The sequence below is a fragment of the Buteo buteo genome, chromosome 12 (genome assembly GCF_964188355.1).
Source record: "Buteo buteo chromosome 12, bButBut1.hap1.1, whole genome shotgun sequence".
NCBI classification, from domain to species: Eukaryota; Metazoa; Chordata; class Aves; order Accipitriformes; family Accipitridae; genus Buteo; species Buteo buteo.
In genome coordinates this window covers 35,054,081-35,075,097 of record NC_134182.1, presented here as the reverse complement: position 1 = coordinate 35,075,097, position 21,017 = coordinate 35,054,081, and the positions used below count along the sequence as shown (strand labels likewise).

At 44.2% G+C, this 21,017-nt stretch overlaps 1 protein-coding gene across 4 annotated transcripts in view; it reads right to left on the bottom strand.

Moving 5' to 3' along the window:
- Positions 1-4,301: 4,301 nt before the first annotated feature.
- CAPN9 (calpain 9) overlaps positions 4,302-21,017 on the bottom strand; it is a 28,362-nt gene continuing 11,646 nt past the window's right edge. For 3 of the 4 annotated variants that reach the window (XM_075042068.1, XM_075042065.1, XM_075042067.1), the window contains 13 exons: positions 20,838-20,915; positions 16,330-16,490; positions 15,484-15,641; positions 14,608-14,816; positions 13,947-13,983; positions 12,458-12,538; positions 11,903-11,960; positions 11,253-11,317; positions 8,818-8,886; positions 7,347-7,425; positions 6,552-6,668; positions 5,460-5,518; positions 4,302-4,633 (listed from right to left, as the gene is read on the bottom strand). In XM_075042068.1, coding sequence (XP_074898169.1) covers positions 4,607-4,633; positions 5,460-5,518; positions 6,552-6,668; positions 7,347-7,425; positions 8,818-8,886; positions 11,253-11,317; positions 11,903-11,960; positions 12,458-12,538; positions 13,947-13,983; positions 14,608-14,816; positions 15,484-15,641; positions 16,330-16,490; positions 20,838-20,915 — 1,198 coding nt within the window. In that variant the 3' untranslated portion in view covers positions 4,302-4,606. The remainder of the gene's footprint in view (positions 4,634-5,459; positions 5,519-6,551; positions 6,669-7,346; positions 7,426-8,817; positions 8,887-11,252; positions 11,318-11,902; positions 11,961-12,457; positions 12,539-13,946; positions 13,984-14,607; positions 14,817-15,483; positions 15,642-16,329; positions 16,491-20,837; positions 20,916-21,017) is intronic. The other variant, XM_075042066.1, reaches the window with a different exon arrangement.

Genomic DNA, 21,017 nt, shown 5'->3' with positions numbered 1-21,017 from the left:
ACGGGGCTGTCTGCCAGGCGAGGTGGCCACGTGGTGCTCATGGGGGACCCCCTATCCCTGTTCCATCTGGTGGGCTGTCCCAAAGATGCGAGGGAATTTGGCCCTCACGCATGGCAAACGCTGCATCGCAGGCAAGGCACGCAGACAGCATCCCCTCTGTCCCCGGCAGATGGGACATGGACACTCTTGATCATGACGCCTTGTTGGGTCTGAGTGGATAAATGATTTTTCCTGCCTGAAGGACCAGGAATAAAAAGTACATTTGGATTATTCTCATGAAGTACCTGAAAATGAAAATATTCACCATTCCTGACTCTGTATTTGGGGGAGATGGAGAAGAATACACCATCTTACTTTGGTTCAGGGCATTTTAAATAAAAACAAAGAAAAAAATGGTGATGAAGACTTAGGGCTATATATTCTTTGGGCCAGAAGAAAAACAGGCATGTGACTAGTGCCTGCTGCTGGCCTTGCCCTGTTTGATTCCTCTGCCTCTGCGGATAATACTCAAAGAGATATCCAGGCTACCCAGGAGGCCAAACCCTGCTCAGCAGAGCTGAGTGCCCCTGAAGGACCATACATAGGGCAAGGGATGAAAATTAATTAGAGTTTTTAGGAGAGCAGTTTATAACACACTTGCCCTTATAAGTGGCTGACGTGCCAAAGATAGTTGTTGGCAATTGGTGACAGCTTGTGTGTTTACCTCAATCAGCAAGTATTTGTAATTAATTTTAAGAATGTTGATGTTCCAGCCTTACTGGGAACATTATAAACTGCCCTCAGCACTCTGATGTGCTTCCAAAACATACACTGCCACAAGTGAAAAAGCACAAAGACTCAAATATTTTAGGGGAGAGGCAGGGAAGAAGTGGGGAGATGATGCAGTTGAAATGAAAATGATTTAGATAACTCAGTATCTATTCACAAATATTTAATTTTCATGACTGGAAGCAACCACAACTGTTATAAATGGGGTGAACTGCCACATCACTTCTAGCATGTCTCCCGCCTGATGCTACCACACCACAATATGGAGGCTTTGTCAGGAGCGGGATGGCTAGATTTCACTTTTTTTCTTTCCCCCTCTCCACCCCTACAATGCCTTGTGCACCCCCCATGCTGACACATGTGTTTGCAGGCCCCCCCAAAAAAAACCTAGGGGGGATTAAAATAGGCCTGTGAAAAAAAATATGATTTTCTGAAGCAAGTATTGCTGCCAAAGACTCAGCATTGCTGAGCCACTCCCTGCAAGTTTTTTGAAGAAGCATGGGATGCTTCTGCCCACTCTTGTGCCCAAAATGTTTATTGACAGTTTCTATCTCTGCACAGAGAAATGGCAGCATGCAATTTCACTATTTTTTGGTTTCTTTACATTTTTACGGCAGTTCTTCATGGTGGTTTTCACTAACTATACCCCTTCTGGCCTCAGCAACAGGTTTGGCAGGAAACCTTGGAGACAGGAAAACGCCGTTGCCAAATCTACCAGCAGGGTGGTTAGGGCGGTGGAGGTGGCTGAGCTCAGGACAAACTCCAAATGAATCCCCTCTCAAAAGGCTTATGCCTTGAGTTGATGTTGTTCTTTTAAACTCAGAAACGTGCCGTGTCTCGGAGCACTGCCCAACATCTTGGGGAGCTGAGACTGCTGAGGGGGCACAGGGGAGCAGAGGAGAGACAACCAGCACCAGGGCAGCAGCCAGCTGCTGCTAACATCTGGCCTGAGGCTTTAGCAGCAGGTTTTGGAGAGAGCTTTTTGGTTCTGCGAGAGAGCGGGAGAGCATGCTCAGATTAAAATCACTTACCTACAGGGTTGCTAATTTTTTCCAGTAGTAGAATTATGAAAAATGCCTCTCGTGTTCCCCGTTAATGTTGCTATTAGCAGACAGGCAGGGCTCCCAGAATGAGCCGGTTCTTGCTGACAAGGTCTGTGTGTACCACATTAGGGAATGTGCCACTCACACAGCTTTCAGAGCATCGTACGTGGTTTGCCGTAGCTCCTGTAATGGTACAGAGCCGAACATATCTACGTCTCACGTCAGAGAAGGCAGCAAGGTCTAGCTTTAAGTCCAAGATCCTTGATTAAAAGAAAAGAAGACCAGCAAGCCCAAAGGCCTGCTTCTGGGTGCTGAGTTGTCCTCCTGCTCAAACACCGGGCGGGTGCAGTGCTCAGAAGGACTATCTTACTCAGATGGGGCTGTGAAGTCAAACGTCTCTCGCTCGCCCACTCAGTTACTCATACGAGCAGTATAATAGCAAATAAAAAAAACCCCCACCTTACCAGGGGTTATATAACCCTCTGTCTTCACATGCACTTACTTCTAAGGCTAATTTTCTCTTTTTAAGGTGGGCCTTAGTCCAATGCAGAAAGTAAACGGTCTAGTGCATAGACCAAGGGGGAGCGCTTGCTGTTCTTCACCTTGATTTTAGCAAGGCTTTCAGCACAAGTACCCATAATCTCCTTACAGCCAAAGTGGTGAGATGGGGACTGTGCTACAACAGACTCTGGGTGGCCCTGGGCCAGCCCAGTCGTACGTAGAGGTTTTCTTGTGCTGAACTCTCCTTACGTGCACCTCTGCTGTGGCTACTGGTTTTGCGTAAACCCCAAGGTAGGATGGGGACTTGGCTCTCTGCAGCGAGCTGGCTGGCCAGGAAAGAGGCTCGATTTGTAAAGGACTCAGACGTTAGCTCTCAAACTCCTTGTGATACAGTCAGCAGGCAACTGCTCCGAGTGGGCAGAAAACACCTCAGGGTGGTTTTTTCTTAAATGCATGAATTTTCTTTTAAATGCAGAGGAGATTTTTACCTGTGCCCCATTGCTCCCACCTCAATATGTATCACTTTCTCATCTCAATCCTGATTCCGTCAAGACATTCCCAGCTCTGTGTAGAGGAACAGAAGGCTACACTGGCTATGCCAGGCATTGGGACACCTTTTTTCTTCTGCATAGCTTGTGACCAATGCTATATTACCACAAATTTGTATCTACAACTAAGCTCACACAATGAACCAATTAAGGATCTGTGATTTTTTTGTTTCAAGTATGTGGCCAAATGTTTATAGGACAGTCTAGATTTTAATCCAAACTTTCACAAATTTAGACAGCTGCCTCCAGTGCTGTCAAAAGGGTATACAATCAGCACATCTGAAAATCAATATACCTCATGGGGCCGAGTACCTCGGTTAATCAAATACTGCAACCATTAGCTTTTGCTCAGCTTCCAGTTAGCTCCAGAGCATTTTCTGCGTAGTTACAAGATTATAATTGTTAGAAGAAAAGAAAGTGGGTATTTTAAACATCATGGTCCCTATGTTTTTTCATTCTTTGAACTCCACCCTTACTGCAGCTTGATTTTCCTTCCAGAATTGCTCATTAGGTCTAAATCTAGAGAAAACAAACCCCTGGCTGTCTCAGTGATCCTGGATGGTAGGGAATGCAAGGCTATTCTAGGGCCATCTGTTTCACTGCAAGAAAGGTTTTAGAAAACAAATCCAGACAGTTGGTTCATTATAAAGTAGACACAAGTTATGAAGATAATCAGGGAAACAAATCCTATGAAGACCTCTTAAGTCCCTGGCTGCTATTACTGTTATTTTTTAAGTCAGCACTGGCTACCCACGTCACATGAATAATACTATGTAAGTCACAGATGCAAAATAGCAATAGCTGCAGAGATCGGGGCCTTACCAATGGGTACATTTAATTAATCTAAAATTATTGTAGTTGCTCTTCTGGAGCATGGTTGGTGTGGGACACAATCTCAGACAGCCTGGAGGAAAATGGCTCCACACAAGAGCTAACTGTCTCAGTGGCCACATGTTTCTCTGAAGATGAAGGCAAGCTGTGTGCAACTCTGCAGCGACTGGCTTGTGAGACATGCTCTGGCAACAGAGCAAAGTGTGTAGCAGAGGAACTTTGGTGGTAGCAGAGGAAGGACTAAGGGAAGGTAAGATGCAACAGTTTTTCCCTAAATTAAATCTGCGATGAATGTCAAACCTTAGCTTAAGCATCCTTCTAAGGAAGCCTGGACCAGGGACCTCTGTCATAAATATTCAGGGATGAATTTTCATCCATACATTCCCTAGTCTTCCTTTGTTTGCACTCCACCAGACTGCAATTCATGTGGCTACAACAGGGGGCTTGTTATGTAGCCACATAGCATGCCTGGAAATAAATTCCAAACTGAACAAAGTTTTACGCAACCTTATATTTTCAAAAGCACCTTACAGTAATCTGTAGCCAAGCAGCAATAAAGACTTTTAATCACTGTAGTCTGTGCTGTGCTGAAACTAAATACAATCCTATTTCATAAAAACCTGTGGTCACTCAGGGACATCAGTTTCAGTCTTCTTGAAAGGCGTGCGTGCCCCATCCAAATGCCTCTCACAGTAACAAATCCAGTATCAGGCTTTACCAAAAATAAAAAAACAAATGTGATCCGACTGTTGAACTTATCAACAAGGCTGGAGACCAGAAAGGGTGGGCAGCATGCATGTTCCTCTGCACGAAATCTCCTGGTAAAGTTTGCATGTGAAGGGGACCTCAGCTGTTGGTGGCAGAATTCTCGGCAGCAATGTCGCAAGAAGCTCTCGGCATCCAAGTCAGACTTCTTCAGATGTTCATTGCCAGGTTGATAAACTAATATCAGAAGAAAGATCAACTTTACAATAAATCAATTCAGGCCCTTCTCCCTCCCCCTCCCTTTCCCCAAATGAAGGTAAGATGTTCAAAAGCAGTGCCTTGCCCTGAATTGACCCCATGCAGAGAAGAGGATCTTTGCTCACTAGGCTTTTATGTCCTGTCACTAAGGAGACACCTCAGCCAGCGTTTACTTCTGTGTTTGGAGGGAAGAAGGCAGAGCTCTCCAAGCACTAGGTGCCAATAATGGCAGTGATTTTGTTTGCATCCCAGCCGTCCACACGGGCTCCCACATTTGTTGTACCAGGGAATTCATTGTGCCTTGCCCCAGGAAGCTTTGGGTTAGTGTAAAATGAGCGATGACCCACATGTGCAACAGGGAGACAAATAGAGCACAAGAAAATAAGAAGCCTGTGCTGAGCAGTGTGAGAAGCAGATGATGGACATGCACAGGAGAGGCTAATCTGAACTCCTGGGGGATTCAGGGAGAGTGAAAGACCCCCCCATCCCTGTCTGCTGCTTCCCCTTTACCCCATCAAGAGCTGGCACGCAAGGAAGGAAAAACCAGAGAATCCAGAAAGGGAGATGGGAAGCTGTCGATATGCCACAGGGCAAGGAAGGAAGGAAATAGCACAGAGGATATGTAATCAGTGCTTGCGCTGTAAAACCCCAGCCCTGCTGAAACCTATGGCAGATCCCCCCCTGCACTCTCATGGACATAGATGTCACCTGAAGTGTCATGCAGAAATACTCAGCTTCTTACAAGAGGACAAAGCTCTAGAGAAGCCCCATCATTTTGTCAGTGTTTATGAAGCTGTGCTCATACCTCGCCTATATTCAGGTTAATGAAGTCCTTGTTTTTCACACTCAGTGCTTGGAATACTCCTGAAATGAAAAACAGGACATCATTGCTATAAATACACCTCATTCATATTCATACATGAGCTCCCCATCCCACAACGATGGGTGGCCGTGCCAAGGAGAGGGAGGGCCTGGCGCAAAGGCTTAGGATTGCTCGGTGGTGGTAGCTGCTCTGACAAAATGAAGTCCTTGCAAGAGGAAAAGTCTTGCTGACTTAAAGCCTTTGTGCAAGTCTCGCTTCAGGACTTGAGTGGAAGAGGGTGTCCTGGATATGCTAAACAGCTGGATTAGGATGATACCCCAAAATGAAGCCAAGCGGTTTGCATTTCTTTATATATCTTATCTGACTTTTCTCTCTCAGTAGTTTCATACTTGTATTGCCACAAATTCAACCAGAAAGTAAAGAGAAGAACAAAACAAAACAAAAAAAACAGGCAAGAAAGTTGATTTTGCTTTTCATAGAGTGAGTTGTGTTTGATTTGAATTTGGAGCCACGCTAATGATCACTTCAGCATTTATCCAGGCATTTTACCCATCTCTACTACTGCTGCTCTGGAACAAGAGTGACGCTGTGCACAAATGAACTGAGACCTGGGGTGCCTCGATGTACAGGGAACCATATCTTCGGGCAAAAGTGGATAAGTTATGTAAAAGTTACAGGAGATATCTGCCCAAGCACATGCCAGTTATCTCTCTGCATGAGGCACAAGCAATATTTGAACCTTGAACTTCCGTGATCCCAAATTAAGCTCATGAGTGAGCCACAAGAAAGGCTATAAGACGGACTTTGCCAGCATTCTTCACATGCCTTCTATGTTGCTGCAGAGTCTATGAAGCAGGCTCTATTCACATGGGGAAATTTTCCATTAGCAGCAGAGCATTTTTCACTTTACAGGAGAAAAACCATCCTAAAAGCAAATGCTAAACACAACTCCTTTCTGTTAGCCTTGTACACACTTGATCTCAGATATTGTGCAACATGCTCAACGACAGCTGAAAGTGGAACATTTTTTTTTTTTTCAAAGGGCAAGAAATTCCAGAGGAAGAAGATACTCACGACTTGCATTCTCTAAGCGAATTAAGCAGTTCAGAAAATCATCAAATTCAATCTGGAACTGTTCGTCAGAGTATCGGAGGACAATCAGTTGCAGCAGGTAGTTGTTGAGTTGGTATCCTTCCCAAAGACACATGCACAAAGGAAAAGTGAGCAACCTCGTAGGCCAGGGAGGAATCTGCAGATCTCTACTAACTAATCTTGAAAACCAGTTAATGAGAGGATACTTTGTGGCACACGTCCATCCAGAAAGCAATCTGACCACAAAGTTCTTTAAGCTTGCAATGAATAACAAACTCTGAACAAGAAATTTTGCAGTCACTGCAGTTTCTAGTCCATGCACTTTTTGACATATGACAGACCATTCTGTCTCCTTGAAATTTGGAGGGCTTTCTGCAAAACTAGCTGCTTTAATAAGAATAATTTGTGATGAAATACAAATGCACTGACTGTTCTTCATAACAAACAGCTCGCTCAGTGTTCCTCCAACCCTTGAGTCAAGATGGACTCTGAAGTGGTTTGTTTCAGGATCTAACCCTGCACGTGTGTGGCCCTGTTGAGTTTAACAGAGCTCAAGAAAAATGTAAAGACTGCTCTGACTGACCACCCTGCAGGTTTGGGGATAGCTGGGGCAAAATTAGTCCACTCAATGTCCTCTCTAGGTGCCCAGGTCCTCGCTGGGGTTTAGACCTCCTCTCTGTTCAGGGGCACCTGGCGTGCATAATTGGTCACAGCCCTCTTCACCCTCACCTGATCTGCCCAACAGGTTTCCCAGAAAAAATGCAGTGCTTGTCTTACCTGCAGCTTTAAGAGCACTGCGAAGCTCATAGGAGGACATGGAGCCAGATTTATCAAAGTCAAATTGAAGAAAGATATTCTGTTATGAAAGGAGCACATGGAAAGTTCAGTATTTGCATATGAAAGGGAGCACAGATATGGCATAGGAAGGCAAGGTGTTTATCTCTGTGTAGCATAAGCATTAAGAAAGCTGACAAGACTTTGGTCTAGATCCAGTCTGATTTTGTAACTGAGGAGCAAATCTAGGTCCCAGTTCTCTTTGTCATATGAATAGGTTGTTGTGAAACTTAAACAAGTACTGCCAAACCCAAGCGTTCAAAAATAATGGCTTGCTCTTCTTAAAAAACTCCATGATTTTTTAAAAAGTGATTTTATCTGGGAAGGACATATTGTTCTTTGTCTTTTAACTCTTGACTGATGCATTCTCTTAACCTCTTTTTATGTTTTTCTCTATAATTCTGAAGGCTAGAGACAAATTGTTTAACATGAAGTTAAGATTGTCACTTACTCATTTGCTTTTAGGTATAAAAGATCTAAACAGCCACATTCATGGTACAACCAAGAGAACTGGAACAAACGGTTTGAATTTTGACCTAAATATTAAATAATTATTAAGCTGGAGCTAAATTCCATCCTTTTAATGAGATGACAAACATGACTCTCCCCTGGAATAAGAGTTATTTAAAGCTGTCGTCAATTCAGCTTAAAATTTTCCAGCAAATATATGCGCAAATCTTCCTACAGGATATGAGGATTTCTCAAGCCTCCTTGTTAAAAAACAATGTGTCCTTTGTTAAAAGACATGTGCCATTCGTACCCAGAAAAAGTGTTTCCATTTCTGATGGGTTAGATAAGAAGCAGAGAACTGCATATTTTGAATGCTTGAGTAAAGCATGAATTCAGAAGAAACTATTAACGACCATGAGGAAACAATTATGATGTGTTTATTTGAATATTCAGTCTGTGGCCTGATTCTGCTTACTCTTACTGCCATATAGAGTGGCAGGGAAATGTATTTAAAATTAGAACCAACACTTTCCCAGACTTCAGTGCGGTTGAATCCTGAGAGATCAATAATGGAAATGCAGTGACTTAGGAATTGATTGCTTCCTACTAGTCATGAATCATCACTTTCTTCTTCTGTACAATAGCAGTAATGGAAAATCCTTAAGTTTCATTTTGATTGGCTTGCTTATTAGTGCCCGTTGCATTCTTTATCCCAAACATAGTTGACTTGCTTGCAAAAATCTCTGTTATTTCCAGAAAACCATTATGGTTTAGCATCATGGAAAGCTAAGAATGTCTTTGGCTATCCAAAACAAGCCTCCATACTTTTAAAACATTTGTTTTGAGTTAAAATTCGTGGCTTGTAAACACTCCTGTCTCCATTTTTGTCTGCACATACATAATAAACTATGCAGGAAATAGCTAATGAAATGGAGAAACAAATACAATGAATAATGTCACCTACTATCCATTTCTTCATTTTTTCCCAGAAAACTTTGAACTCACTAAATTCCAGTTTCCCATTGCCGCTGGTCTGGTAATCTGAATTAAGGAAAAGGATTTGTTACATAAGGTCCAAATTCTACCTGAATTTATCAGCGCTGTTCCTTTAAGCAGAAAATGTTAAGTTGCCTGGAAAGCCTATGGTGCTGCTGAAACCGATATTGGGATTTCTCATGAGGTGCAGCTTGAGCAGTTACAGTCATGGCTGTGGCTGGGATACTTGGGGAACATTCTGTGATATAAAAACACAGCTGAGCAATGCAGGCTCCACGGGAGAAAGAAAGACAGATTGTTCTAAGGCAGGAACAGCTTTGGATGTAAATGGGATATAAATGATTCAGGGAATTTAATTTCCTGATTAAAACAAATTGCTACTGTACTCAAAGGAGTTAGTCAATCAGTGTGCTAGTCTGTATTTTTAACTAGAGACCAGGCTCTGTTGCAATGGTTCAGTCAAAAATTAATGGGAGTTGTGGGATGAGGCTGGCAATATCTGGTCCTTCTGGTCTGAAAAAAGTACCTGTACAGCAGTTCTGAGGGGCAGTGATTAGATCTGCCTGGCCTTCCCTCTGCCTGAAACGTGAGGGTCTTAATACTTATTTTACTGAGTCACTGATGTCGTCCAAGCACAGCTCAGCTGCAGGATGGGGCACTTGCTCTGAAATGCTAAATCAGGAATGGACCCATTCCCCTTCTCCCTTCCACCTTACTTGCCAGGACAAAGCCCTTGCTCAGAGGGACACTAGCTCAGCAAGCATTCACAAAGCTCAAAACGTGCCAAGTGGTGTCTAGCTAATGCCTGCCATTATTTAAGCACCTATACGGGTGACATTATTGAGGGTACCCACAGATCCCAAGGATGTTATCACTCCTGCAAAAAGTCTGTCTTTCTACCCAGCCAGGTTCTTCTTCTGGGGTCATGTAGAACTTCGCCCCCACTCCACGCCACCGCACAGTGACTGTAGCCAGGGAATTTGGTGGCATATGACATAGAGGGGACTCAGTGTTGACTCGGGTTTTCATTTGTGTCATTTTGCTCCTCCATTGTGCTCCAAATACGATGCCCAGAGTGGGATGGCTGCGTCTGCGTTCCTTGTGCTTCCAAAGCAGAGGAAGAGATGTATCCCCATTTATTCAAAACTATGCAGAGATTTGCTTGGAAGCATTGCAAATCATGGAAACTATTTAGTTACATCCTAAATAGTAAACCTAGGACTGCTGCCATGCTCCTGGGTTAAATGCAGCCCCTGGCTCTGTCCCAATACCATGTAAGGATGAGATGTGAACATGGACCAGCTCCCTGCTGAAGCTTGGTTTTTAAGGGAGGAAATTTAGGACTGGTCCCCTGTTTCTCATTGCATATGCATGGTGACTGATCTGCACTGAATTTTAATATTATGGACATAACTTTAACAGGATAAAGTTTTGTCTGTTTTGGTTTTATGTTAGAAAGGTTTGAGAGGGTGTTACCTCTGTCATGGACTGGAGCAGCAAAAGCAAAAGATAAGAACTTCTCAGCTGAACAAGCAAGACACAAACAAAATGCTAGATACTTGCCTTGTTAAGACTGTATCTGTTTTGTTTCACATGTAACAAAATTGTCTATCAGGAAAGTATACTGCAAAAACCAGCTCTACCTGAGGAGAAGCCATGCTAAGCAAACTCAACAGGCACGAGAACATTGCAAAATATGAATCTGGTGGGGAAGTACCAGGGCTGTGATTCATCTCACCTAATGTCTGAGCAGTCATTTAGCGTCCCTCACAGTTAGGCGCATCCAGAACAAGCATAATTACACCGTCCCTTTCGCTGTCTACAAAGGAAGTCTAGAAAGCTAGCTTAGATGTAGACACCTACACCACAAATGCCTAAATTTGGACAGACAACTCTCACCCACATGTCTGCTTCCTGGAGTTCCAGGATCTAGCTGAAAGACCAGATTTTCCAGCTTTTAGTCTGGTTGTCAAAAAACTCCCGGCTTTGATACCAGTAATCTTTAACACTCTGCTGATTCTTGATTTCTGACCCGTAACTTGCATGTACAACTCTGCCTGGTGAATTTAACCCTCCAGACAATAGACTTTTCTTGAGTTATCTCTTCTAGGCCTTTTTCAAATAAGCCACGCTTGAAAAATGCACTGTTCTGTACAGAAGTAATTTGAGATTTACTTTTAAAAGTTCTCGGCATTAAAGCATCTGCCTCTAAGTCTGCAGTAGAAAATGGTCTGTCTAAATTTCTAAAATAAAAATCAGGATACAACTTTCACATAATTTTTTTCTTTGGGTAGTATTCCACCATGACATTACCACATTCATCTCTCATATCCATGACAGGTAATGCTATGAACATATATTCAGTATTCATTTAGCCTCACAAGCACTTATTCAAAAGGATACATCCATAAGAGAAATGATATTTCTGCACGAAATGAGAGTTAAGTTCTTGAATTTGATGTTCTTTGCTGAAAAGGGATAATAATAAGAAGTCATTGGGCAAATCTGTCTTTTATAAACTGAAAGTAGAAAATAGGATTTCATAAGCAGAGACAGCTGCCTGCTAGTCCTTGCTGTGGGAGGACCTGTGCACTGGAAGATGCAGACAGCCCTCACTGTAGAGAAGTCACAGTCCAGACAGAAGAGGTATTTACTGAAGACATGACAGAACATACTGTCCTTGTTTCGTAAGTCAGAAGCTGAGGTTCAGAGACCGACAGGTTTCCTGTGGTACAAAGGGCCTGTAGCAAGGCCACGAACTATGTCCAGGTCTTACAAGTCCCAGGCCAGTGGCTGTCTCTCCACAGCAGAGCAGCAGTGCAACGGAGAGCTGGCCTCACTGGCCTCACTGAGCTGACATGGATCATGCTGGAGGCAGGGCAAGCTCGTGGTTAGATCATGGACCAGATGTTTTCCTGACTCTGCCCCGGCTGGCTGGAGGACACCAGGCAGCAGCCATAACACAGCCTCTATTTTTCTATCTGAAAGTGAATTTAATGACAGCTTTTGTAAAGCTTTTCACAGCCCTTAACGTAGAGGTTATCAGCACTTACTTTTTTTTAATACAGCATTCAGAACATATTGGAGTTCTTCTGCAGCTATTTCCATGTCCTAAAGTAAAAAAAAAAGTGCAGCATCTGTTACTTGGATGTTTCTGTAATCAGACATACCAAAGACCTCAGAAAACACAAACATCGCCCATCTGTACTTTATTGCAACTCAGGAAAAGAGAACCATACAAAACCCAGAAAAGGCTAAAAACTAAAGGGCTGGCAAAATACAGGAGTGCTGCTGTGCATAAGGCTGTCTGAAGGAGATCTCAAGTGGGAACCATTGATTCAAAGAATAAACTGCGGCTGGACACTGAACCAGGTAGGCTCCCTCAGAGCTTGAGTTCTAGCTGTGGTCCTCCTGTGTGCTCACCAGGGACTGTCCCCTTCTCCATCTAGCCATAAGGCATGGTGACATCTGGTGCCCAAACAACACACTACAACTCAGCATACTTCTCCCAAAACACGTCATTTTCGTTTCACCTGGCCCTGAGTGGGTGCAGAGGTGTCTCCCATCTTTCTACACCTTGCTAGGACCCACAAGGGTTTTGCACTCACCTTTCCTGAAATCTGCTCAAACAGTGCCCGGAATTGCTTCTCTTCTTCATTTTCTTGTGGGCTTGGGGTTGGGTTTAGAGGCTGCAACATCAACCACACAAGTCATTATAAGAATTGTAAAACATGACATTTCTCCTGCATGTAGCCTCTCTGTGCACCAGGGGACCACAGTACATCTTAAAATAAGGGCACACATGCTCCTGAACATTACTAGACCTAAGGCATCCCAACCATCTAGCTGCCAGCGGGGAGTCTCACCCCCGCCATTTCCTTCGCCTGGGCGACTGCATAGTGTGCCATTGCCTTGGCTATGTCAAAACCAATAGCACCCATCCTGGAAAACACCTCTCTCATCCCACCCCTGCAACAGTCTGCTTCCCCGGGTCCTTGAACAACCACAGCTCTAGTGAGCTGGCTGCCAGCTGAGTGCATCAGTGCAGTCGCAGGGGTGTAGACCCCAGCCTGCAGTCTACACTGATGAGCAGAGAGATCCAGTAGTGGAGAGCCACTGCTATAGCTGGGGTGACCATGTGAACAGAGAGGAGTTCTTGAGCCAAAAAAATGGGGAAAAAGAAGGCAACAGCACAGTACAGGAAGCAAAGAATCGGGCTTTGTTTTCTCTATCCACAAAAGATACGACATAGATGCTACTTAGTGTACTGTCACCAGAGTGGCCCTGGTGACACTGCTTGACTGCTTACACTTTTTTTGACTGTATGCATGTTCCTCACTTCCTTCTGCTCAAGTTTGGATGAAGTCACTTAATGACAGGTGAACAGATTTACTTTACTACTGAACATGGCCCTGAGATCCCAGAAATGGAGGTGCGCTTATTAGCTGGTCCCTGGAGGAGAACTGTACTGAAAAGGGACACAGGAGATCTTAGCTTAGCTTGTTTCCATGGGAAGGCACACCACAATTAAGGGCTTATTTGCAAGGATACACTTAAACAGGAGCTGACTCAGACTCAGCTGCAATTAGTGCTCAGCAGGCAGACCAGGCCATTCAGAAACAAAAAGAATTTAATCATTTCAGTAGGCACGCACATGTATCAAGCATTGCCTCCCAAGCCCTGTGGATATTGATAAGTAAAATAAATGTATATGTATGCAAAATGAATGTAGGTCTGTGGACATTCTCTTGCCTCTTATTTTTTCATAATACATAAAATTTTAAAAGATGTGAATGGCCATGTGCCTCCCTGGTGCGAACGGGTGTGCTTTCAGCGCACCCATGGTGGCTGATACATGCCTCTGGTGCTGGCTGACGCCAACTGCCTTGAAGCGGATGCAGAAGCATAATGATTATGATTTTGATTGTTACAGCTCTTTTACCATATTCAGCAGAACTGTCTGTTTCAGTCACATACACAAAGCTGGCAATTGTGTAACATTCCTGTGAAATGAACGGTTTTAGCCAAAGACAGTAAAAGCAGTGTGTGCCAGCTTCTGCTGAGCTATTCTCTTGCTATTTTAACTTGTAGACTTACCTCAGGGAGATCAATGGCAACGTTTTCATCTAGATCCCTGGAGAAAACAAAACCTTATTTAGTATCTGAAGATATTCAACATCTGCTTGGGGTGGAAGCTTGCTTATTACTTCTTCCAGAGGTGAATGATAAAACTTTACTGAACAGGTTAAGTTTAGATAAAATTCAGCAGACAATCAGATTTTTGCACTGTTTAAATTTTGGTATAAGCCCTTAAAACAGACTTTAAGCAGGACTCAGGTAGGGCACAGCTGTGCATGCTGTCCGCTAAAGAATTCATCTCATTATTCACTGTGCACACACTTTTTCCTCAATATCCCTTTTTCATATAAAATCATCATTTGGACAAACCTTGAGAGGAAACAAACACTGCTGCATTCACAGATTCCCAAACAGTATCAGGCAGCTAGCAACCCGTCCTTGTCAAGCTTCCAGCAGATTCACCATGGCAAGCCCTATTTCCCCACCTCCTCAACTCGTCTCCAAAAAAAAGTCAGGTTTAGCAAAAATGGGCAAATGCAAAAAAAACCCCCACGTCAGGAGCTTTCCATGCCAGGGCTCTGCTGTAGGGCTGGATGCCCAGCAGCCAGACTCCCCCCAGCAGTCACCAGCCCCACACGCAGGCAAGCACTGGAGGGCCCGCGGCTCGCTGCTGACTTACTCAGTGATGGCCTTCTTCTCAGAGAAAATCCTCAGGCAGAAATCTGCCTCCTGGTGCGGCTCAAACGTGGTGGGAACAAGAATGTAATCGCCCGGCGGCAGCTTGAATCTGTTAGATACTTCCCTTAAATTAATGTAGGTTTTGCTCCTGGCCTTGGAGGGGTGGTACCTGAAGAAGTCTTTGCCCAAGTGTCCGTCTCTGCCGGGGCTCTAGGAGGGGAAATGAAGGCAGCGCTGCACTGGCCGGGGTGTGCTGGTGGCCATCCTTGCCCCTTTCCCAATCACAGAGCCAAACTCTGCCTGGCACTAGCCTCTCCCCTGGCTCTGGCCCTGACTCTCATCCCTTCACCCATGTGCTCACAGCTCCCACCTAGCTCCACCTTATGGCAAGGATGTGTTACCAGTGGTCCTTTCCCACCCAGAAGGCAGTCTAAGAGAGCTCTGGAACATTGTCTTCCTGCTTAAACAATTCTTGCCATTAAGTATCACCATCCCAGGCGGGGTGCCACAGAGCAGTGACAACAGATTTGCCAATCCCAACCTCACTGAGGGGAGGGCACCCCTGTGTGTGATGCATCCCAAGAGGCTCATAAGCAGCAATGTCCCCTCTCCAAGAGCCAGGCAGGGGATAACAGAATCATGGGGCCAAAGAGTCTATCCTGGGAACCCATGGCCCCCCCCCAGGGACTCCTAAATCCTCCTCTGAGAGGGCTCCATCCCAACCACATCAAAATTCTCCGTGGGGCTTGATGTAACCAAGAAGATTATTTTAAGAGCAAGGGCCCTAAAAATACACGATGACTGGCAGGGGTACAAACCCAGAGAAAGATGTTAATACTGATAGTGTGGCTACTGCGCTGTAAAAGCAATAGAGTACCTCATAAATAGAGTAGCCGATGGTTAGCATTTCAGCGCCAACCTTCTTGAGTTTACGGCGGTCCTTTTGCATCAGCGCCGCTATGAATGTGCAGTCATCTTGTCCATCATCTTTCTCTGTCAAATGTAGCTTGATTTGTGGATTTGTCCAGAAAGTCTCTGCCAATGTAAAGAACACCAGAGAGTTTCTTGCCTCAGAATAATACCACCACTACTACTACCAAAAAAAAAGAAGACAAAAAGGACAATGAAGCTGAGGTTTTGCTCAAATTTAGTTTTTCCATTAGCTGTCGTGCTTCTTTCCACTAAGCTCTGCAGAAAATAAGCCAAATGCCAAAATCCTTCATGGAACTAGGTATAGAAAAGATTTTAGGCCTGATATTTTATTAAGTTACCATGGATTAAATAAAGTTGTCAGATGGAATTTTGTTAAAAGTACATAGCTACAATGATCCCATAGTGCTGGTGCCAGTCTGGAGTAACACAGTTCAGATCCATGATGCTACTTCAGAGCCACATAAACGTGCTGGCTGAGCTGGATTTTTGTCTCATTTTACACTTACTGCTGCAGTTTAAGTGACTTATTTGGAGCTAGTCCTGCTCATGCAAATGTAAATGAGAGGCAAATCAGATCCAACAAATTTGGGAGCAAAGAAAGCAGCTCTTTTACCACAAAGTCTCAAGTGGGACCATATGAACATTTGTCACTTTGGCTGGTTCCTGTTAGCTGAGATGCAGCTGGCCTGGCCTGTACCCGAAATTCTGGCTACGGGCAACAGGAGAGGCAGCTGAGGGTGGATAAAGACTTCAGTGCCTGCTTCTCATTTTCAAAGCAGTATCTATTTACCTAGAAAATTTCTACATCCCCCTGCAGTGGATCCCCGGACCCAGCTCCCTTGGTGGATGGTCACCTCCCACTTGTGGGCAGTGCTGTCTTCCAGGGCATCTGGAGTCAGGTTGCAGATCTCAACTTTATCAAAATGCACTTGAAAGTCTTCAAATTTCATCCTGAGTGAAAGACATGGGAAGGAACAGAGGGTCATTCACTTCAGTGAAGCATGTCCAGCAGAAGTACTTACTTCCCAGAGTCCCAGGGCCAGATCACCAGCTCGTGTGGATTTGAATAGTTTCAGTGACCATGGAGATATGCTGATGTACACCAGGGGAGAAGCTAGCTCTCCCTCACTGTGGTGTAAAACACAAGCAACCTTATTGTCTGGGTCTCATTCTGACATTTCTTACACTTTTCTTTTTGCACTGTAACTGTTGATTTTATTCAATTACATTTGGGTATAAGATGAAAAGAAGCGACACTGGCACAAAACCTATGGTGGAAAGAGTTATTTCACTGATGCCATCCTGTCCTTAATAGCTGCATCTATGCTGCCAAAAAGCCAACCAAAGGATGGCAGGCATCGCGCAGGAGCTAAGTCTGCCTACAAATCAGCCGTGTGTTCAGTGTCAGATGCATGACAGCACTACAAGGGACACATGGTGATGGATTAGCCAAGCCATGGTACGGTTAGCCTGTCTGCACTGCAGTTAAACTCACATTTGGGCCTCTGCTAAGGTGCCTAGGCTCAAGGTGCCCACCCTCCCCTCCTTTATGGGTGCCTGGGACCCTGTCCTAGCAAAAACATACACCAAACATGAGACAAAAATTGTGTTTGGAGTTGAGTAGTGTCTCCACTCTGCCCTTGAAAGCAGTATAGACACTGCTGCCTGCTACTGTGTCATGTAGATTGCACTACATATATTTTATACCCAAGGTGGACACATACACATGGTCATGGGAAGGAGGAAGCAAATGCCACAATATGGACGTTTCTGAGCTGCTAGGCTGGACTGGTTGAAAGTAGCCTGCTCAGCATGCTGAGGAGCAGATAAGCCATGTGATTTTTATCTAGCAAGTAAGAGGGCAAAAAGATACCAACAGTCCTGCCGGCCAAGGAGCCTGGTGTTCAGGACTGAGCAAACAGCACCACTGGGCATGGTGTGCAGCCCTGGGCAAAAGGAACAGAGCAGGGAAGATGTCTAAGAGACAGCAGCTTGCATGGTGGGCACTGCAAAGACAGGAGGCCCATATGCTCTAAGACTGAGGGTAGCCTTGGTAGGCTGAACTTCCCTCTGCAAAAGGGGAGAGGTATTAGGCCTTCCTGAGGGTAATTTAGCATACAGATGTGTCCTCTGCTCTGAATTGCTATCTCTAACAGCCCCTCTCTCTCCATGGACCATAGAAATAACACAGAAATTGATCTCCTCCCTAACATGAATTTCTGTAACTATCCTTTTCCTCCAGTAGCTGATGCCTAACAACAAAATGGAGTAGCAGGAAAGCAAAAGCTGTCCAAAACTGCATGTTTATCTGCAGAAGTGGCAAATAGGACCCAGTTAGCCCTCAGCACAACTCACCAAACACAGCTAGCTCCATTTTTCTGCTGCATAAGAAATAGGTGTCTGTGGTGTTATTAATTTACACTTGCTATGGGCCATTTTACAACTTGTTTTTAGTGTGGGAAGGAGCAGCAGGGTTTGCTTTCCTGAGCTCTGTCCTCTTTCTTGTCGGCTATTCCCATGTATTGCTCGTCCTAGGCACTGCTAATTCTCACTTTGATGCTCAGTACACTAGAGCAGGGGCAACACAGCAAAATCTGTCTCTGAGTCACTCGGATTCCTGGCCACACTATGCAATTTTGAGCTCTTTGGAAACGTGCTGCAAAGCAGATGAAGGAGTTGCACTTTATAGATCAGATTTGGCTCCTAAGAGGTAAAACACCTGTTCTGACTTCCCTAGGCCCATTGTAGATTTGTACCGGTGAAGGGAAGAGAAGACTCTGATCCTCTGAGTTTAGGAGGAAAGGGACCAGGGTGAATAAGAAGGATTTCTTAGCCAACAGCAGGATGCCTTCTTCATATCTAGTAGAAGCATCTGGACAAGACCAATCTGAGCTGCTAATATGCAGCCAAAATATCTTTGGGGTAGTTAATGAGGTCAGCAGGCCCTCAGCATTTTACCATGAAGATTTTCTTCAGTCCTCACAAATCCAAAGAACAAAAGGGACAAAAGGTCTTATCAGACCAGATTTCCCACCTTGGCTGCCTTATCCCATGTAGACCTCTACAGCTGTGCTGCCTTTTTGCATTGGCTGAAGACACTCTCATGATATGACACTTATTTTGCTCTAAATGTTCCATAGCTTTTGATCTAATTTCCCTGGCTGCTCTACCCTTCCTCCTAGCCTTCCTGTGCCACCTAGGATGAATACATGAGAATAAACTTCTTTCATTTAACAGAAATGAGCCTGTGTAGGAGAAATGGCCATTGCTTTTGTGTGCAGTCAGCACATGGAATAAGCTGGGTCCAAAACCTGCAGCACAGTTACAAAAGTTGTTCATGAGTGCATAGGAGGTTACCTGGGCTCCCTTTTAGCTTCTAGACACGTTAAGAAATGACATACAAAGAGCTTGCTGACTGTAACATTTACTATTAAGTCTACTTCAGTAGAAGCCAATTGTGGTGAACAAGAAGAGCCCCATTGCACCTTACATTATTTTCTAAGCCCAAAGATAATGCATGTCATGGAGAACATGTTTTGAACTCTTGAGGACATAAGTACTTTGCTACTCACTATTTCTAGCAGCAGGTTTCAAAGCACCTCATAAAGATTACCCCAGCTTTCCAGGGAGGCAAGCCAAGTCACCACCAGTAGTGATGAACAGACTGGCTGAAGGTCCTCAGCTGCAGAAGCAGGAATATGGTTCATTTGCCATCTCCTCAGCTAAACCGCATCAGCAGAAACCACAGTAGGAGCAAACTGAAAGCTGGAGAGAAGCAGCTATGTTCATCTCTTTCCTCATCTGACCATTTTAATGTCTTCAGGGATACATCACTTTATTGCTCATGCAAAGTCTGTATGTGAAGCCTGATGGGGAAACCATACAGGTGTGGCTTAGAGGGGGCAAAGAGGCAAACACTCCTTAGAGAAACACACAGAAGTCAAAAGACATTAGGAAAAATAAGTCTGATGGACTGGGTGGAGGGAATAGCTGGTAACAAACTTGCCTGACTGGTTTTGGAAGCATTTCTTATCTTCGGCATGTGGTTTTTGTCCACTTAACCCCTTCAGTGGAAATTGCAGTCCCAATGGCTTTTGTTTCTGCTCTGAGTGGCTGAGATGCTGGATGAGGAAGGCCAACATTTGTTTGGGTATGCTCAACCTCATTAATTTTTATTGGCCTTCCGAGTACTTACTTAACTATCAGCTTAGCTCTGTTGGACAGACAACTTTTTCATTAATTTCGTCGCTCATTTGACTCCTTCTTGCACACTTGCACCTCCATTACACAGGCTTTAAGTCATGCCCTGTATTGAGAGACTTGCTGGAATTACTTGGGTTCCAGGTAAAGTCTTTGCCTCCTTTCCATTCACCCCATAAGCTCCAGCTGTAGCCAGGTCAAAAACAGACAAAAAAAACCCACAAAAGCTTTTTGGGAAAATTGGAAACACCCTACTGCATTTGCAATATCAATAGCAAAATAACTCAAAATATCCTATGTAAAAATACTTAAGTAATGGATAAGCTAACAGACCTACTTCCCTCCAGAGCTATCAAAGTTTGGGATAAATCATTTTATGTGATTTAATGTTTTGCCTTGTCTATCTCAAATCCCTTTTCAGGCCTAAAGTTGAACTTTGGTTTAACTTGCAGGAAAAGTCTGGAATAGCCCCACTGCATATCTCTCTATATTTACCTCTGTGTAAAAGAGATGAACATCTGGCCCTAGAAAATGTGACCAGACACATTGTCAGTAGTGCACAGCATGGTTGATATAGGGGGGATCATGTGCAAGTCAGCCATCTGCTCTGTCTGAGATTGTGAATTTGGCATGAAGAACACTTCACACTTCTAAAGCAATTTCTACCACATTTTTTTTTTTCCATTTCATTTCATCTTTTCTTAAAAATGTCCATCATTTCACACATATCTTGGTGTTCTTTTCCTTTCTGTAACAAGTAGTATCGCTTCTCAGGACTCCCTTTCCTTCCAGTACCGTATCTACCCTGAAGGCATTTCATCGGTGATACAGCGCAATACAACGCTCCCTTCCATAGAGCCTGCCTTTGTTCATGGGAAGGATTTAAAGGGTGTTACATTCATGGGAGACACACAGTATTTGAAATAAGCTAATGCCATTGACTAAGGTGACTTTTAAAGTGCTTTTTGTTATTGGAATAGACACGGGCACACACGAAACACAGAGAAAACCAAGTGAGCATTCTACTTGCCCTCTCCTAGGCAGAAACTGAGCATTTATTTCCTCACATAGAGACTCCTTTAAAAACCTGTGGCTTACCAGAACTCTCCATCATCCAGTGCTGTCTGAGTTAGGCGTCTCTGCTCCGACAGGCTGACTGAACGCCACTCTGGAGAGCTGCAAGAAAACAAAACCAAGCTTTACTATAGGTATGTGGCAATTAATTTTGCCTGCCTCAGAATGACTGGCTGGATACAGCAGTAGGCTGTTATTCTTCCA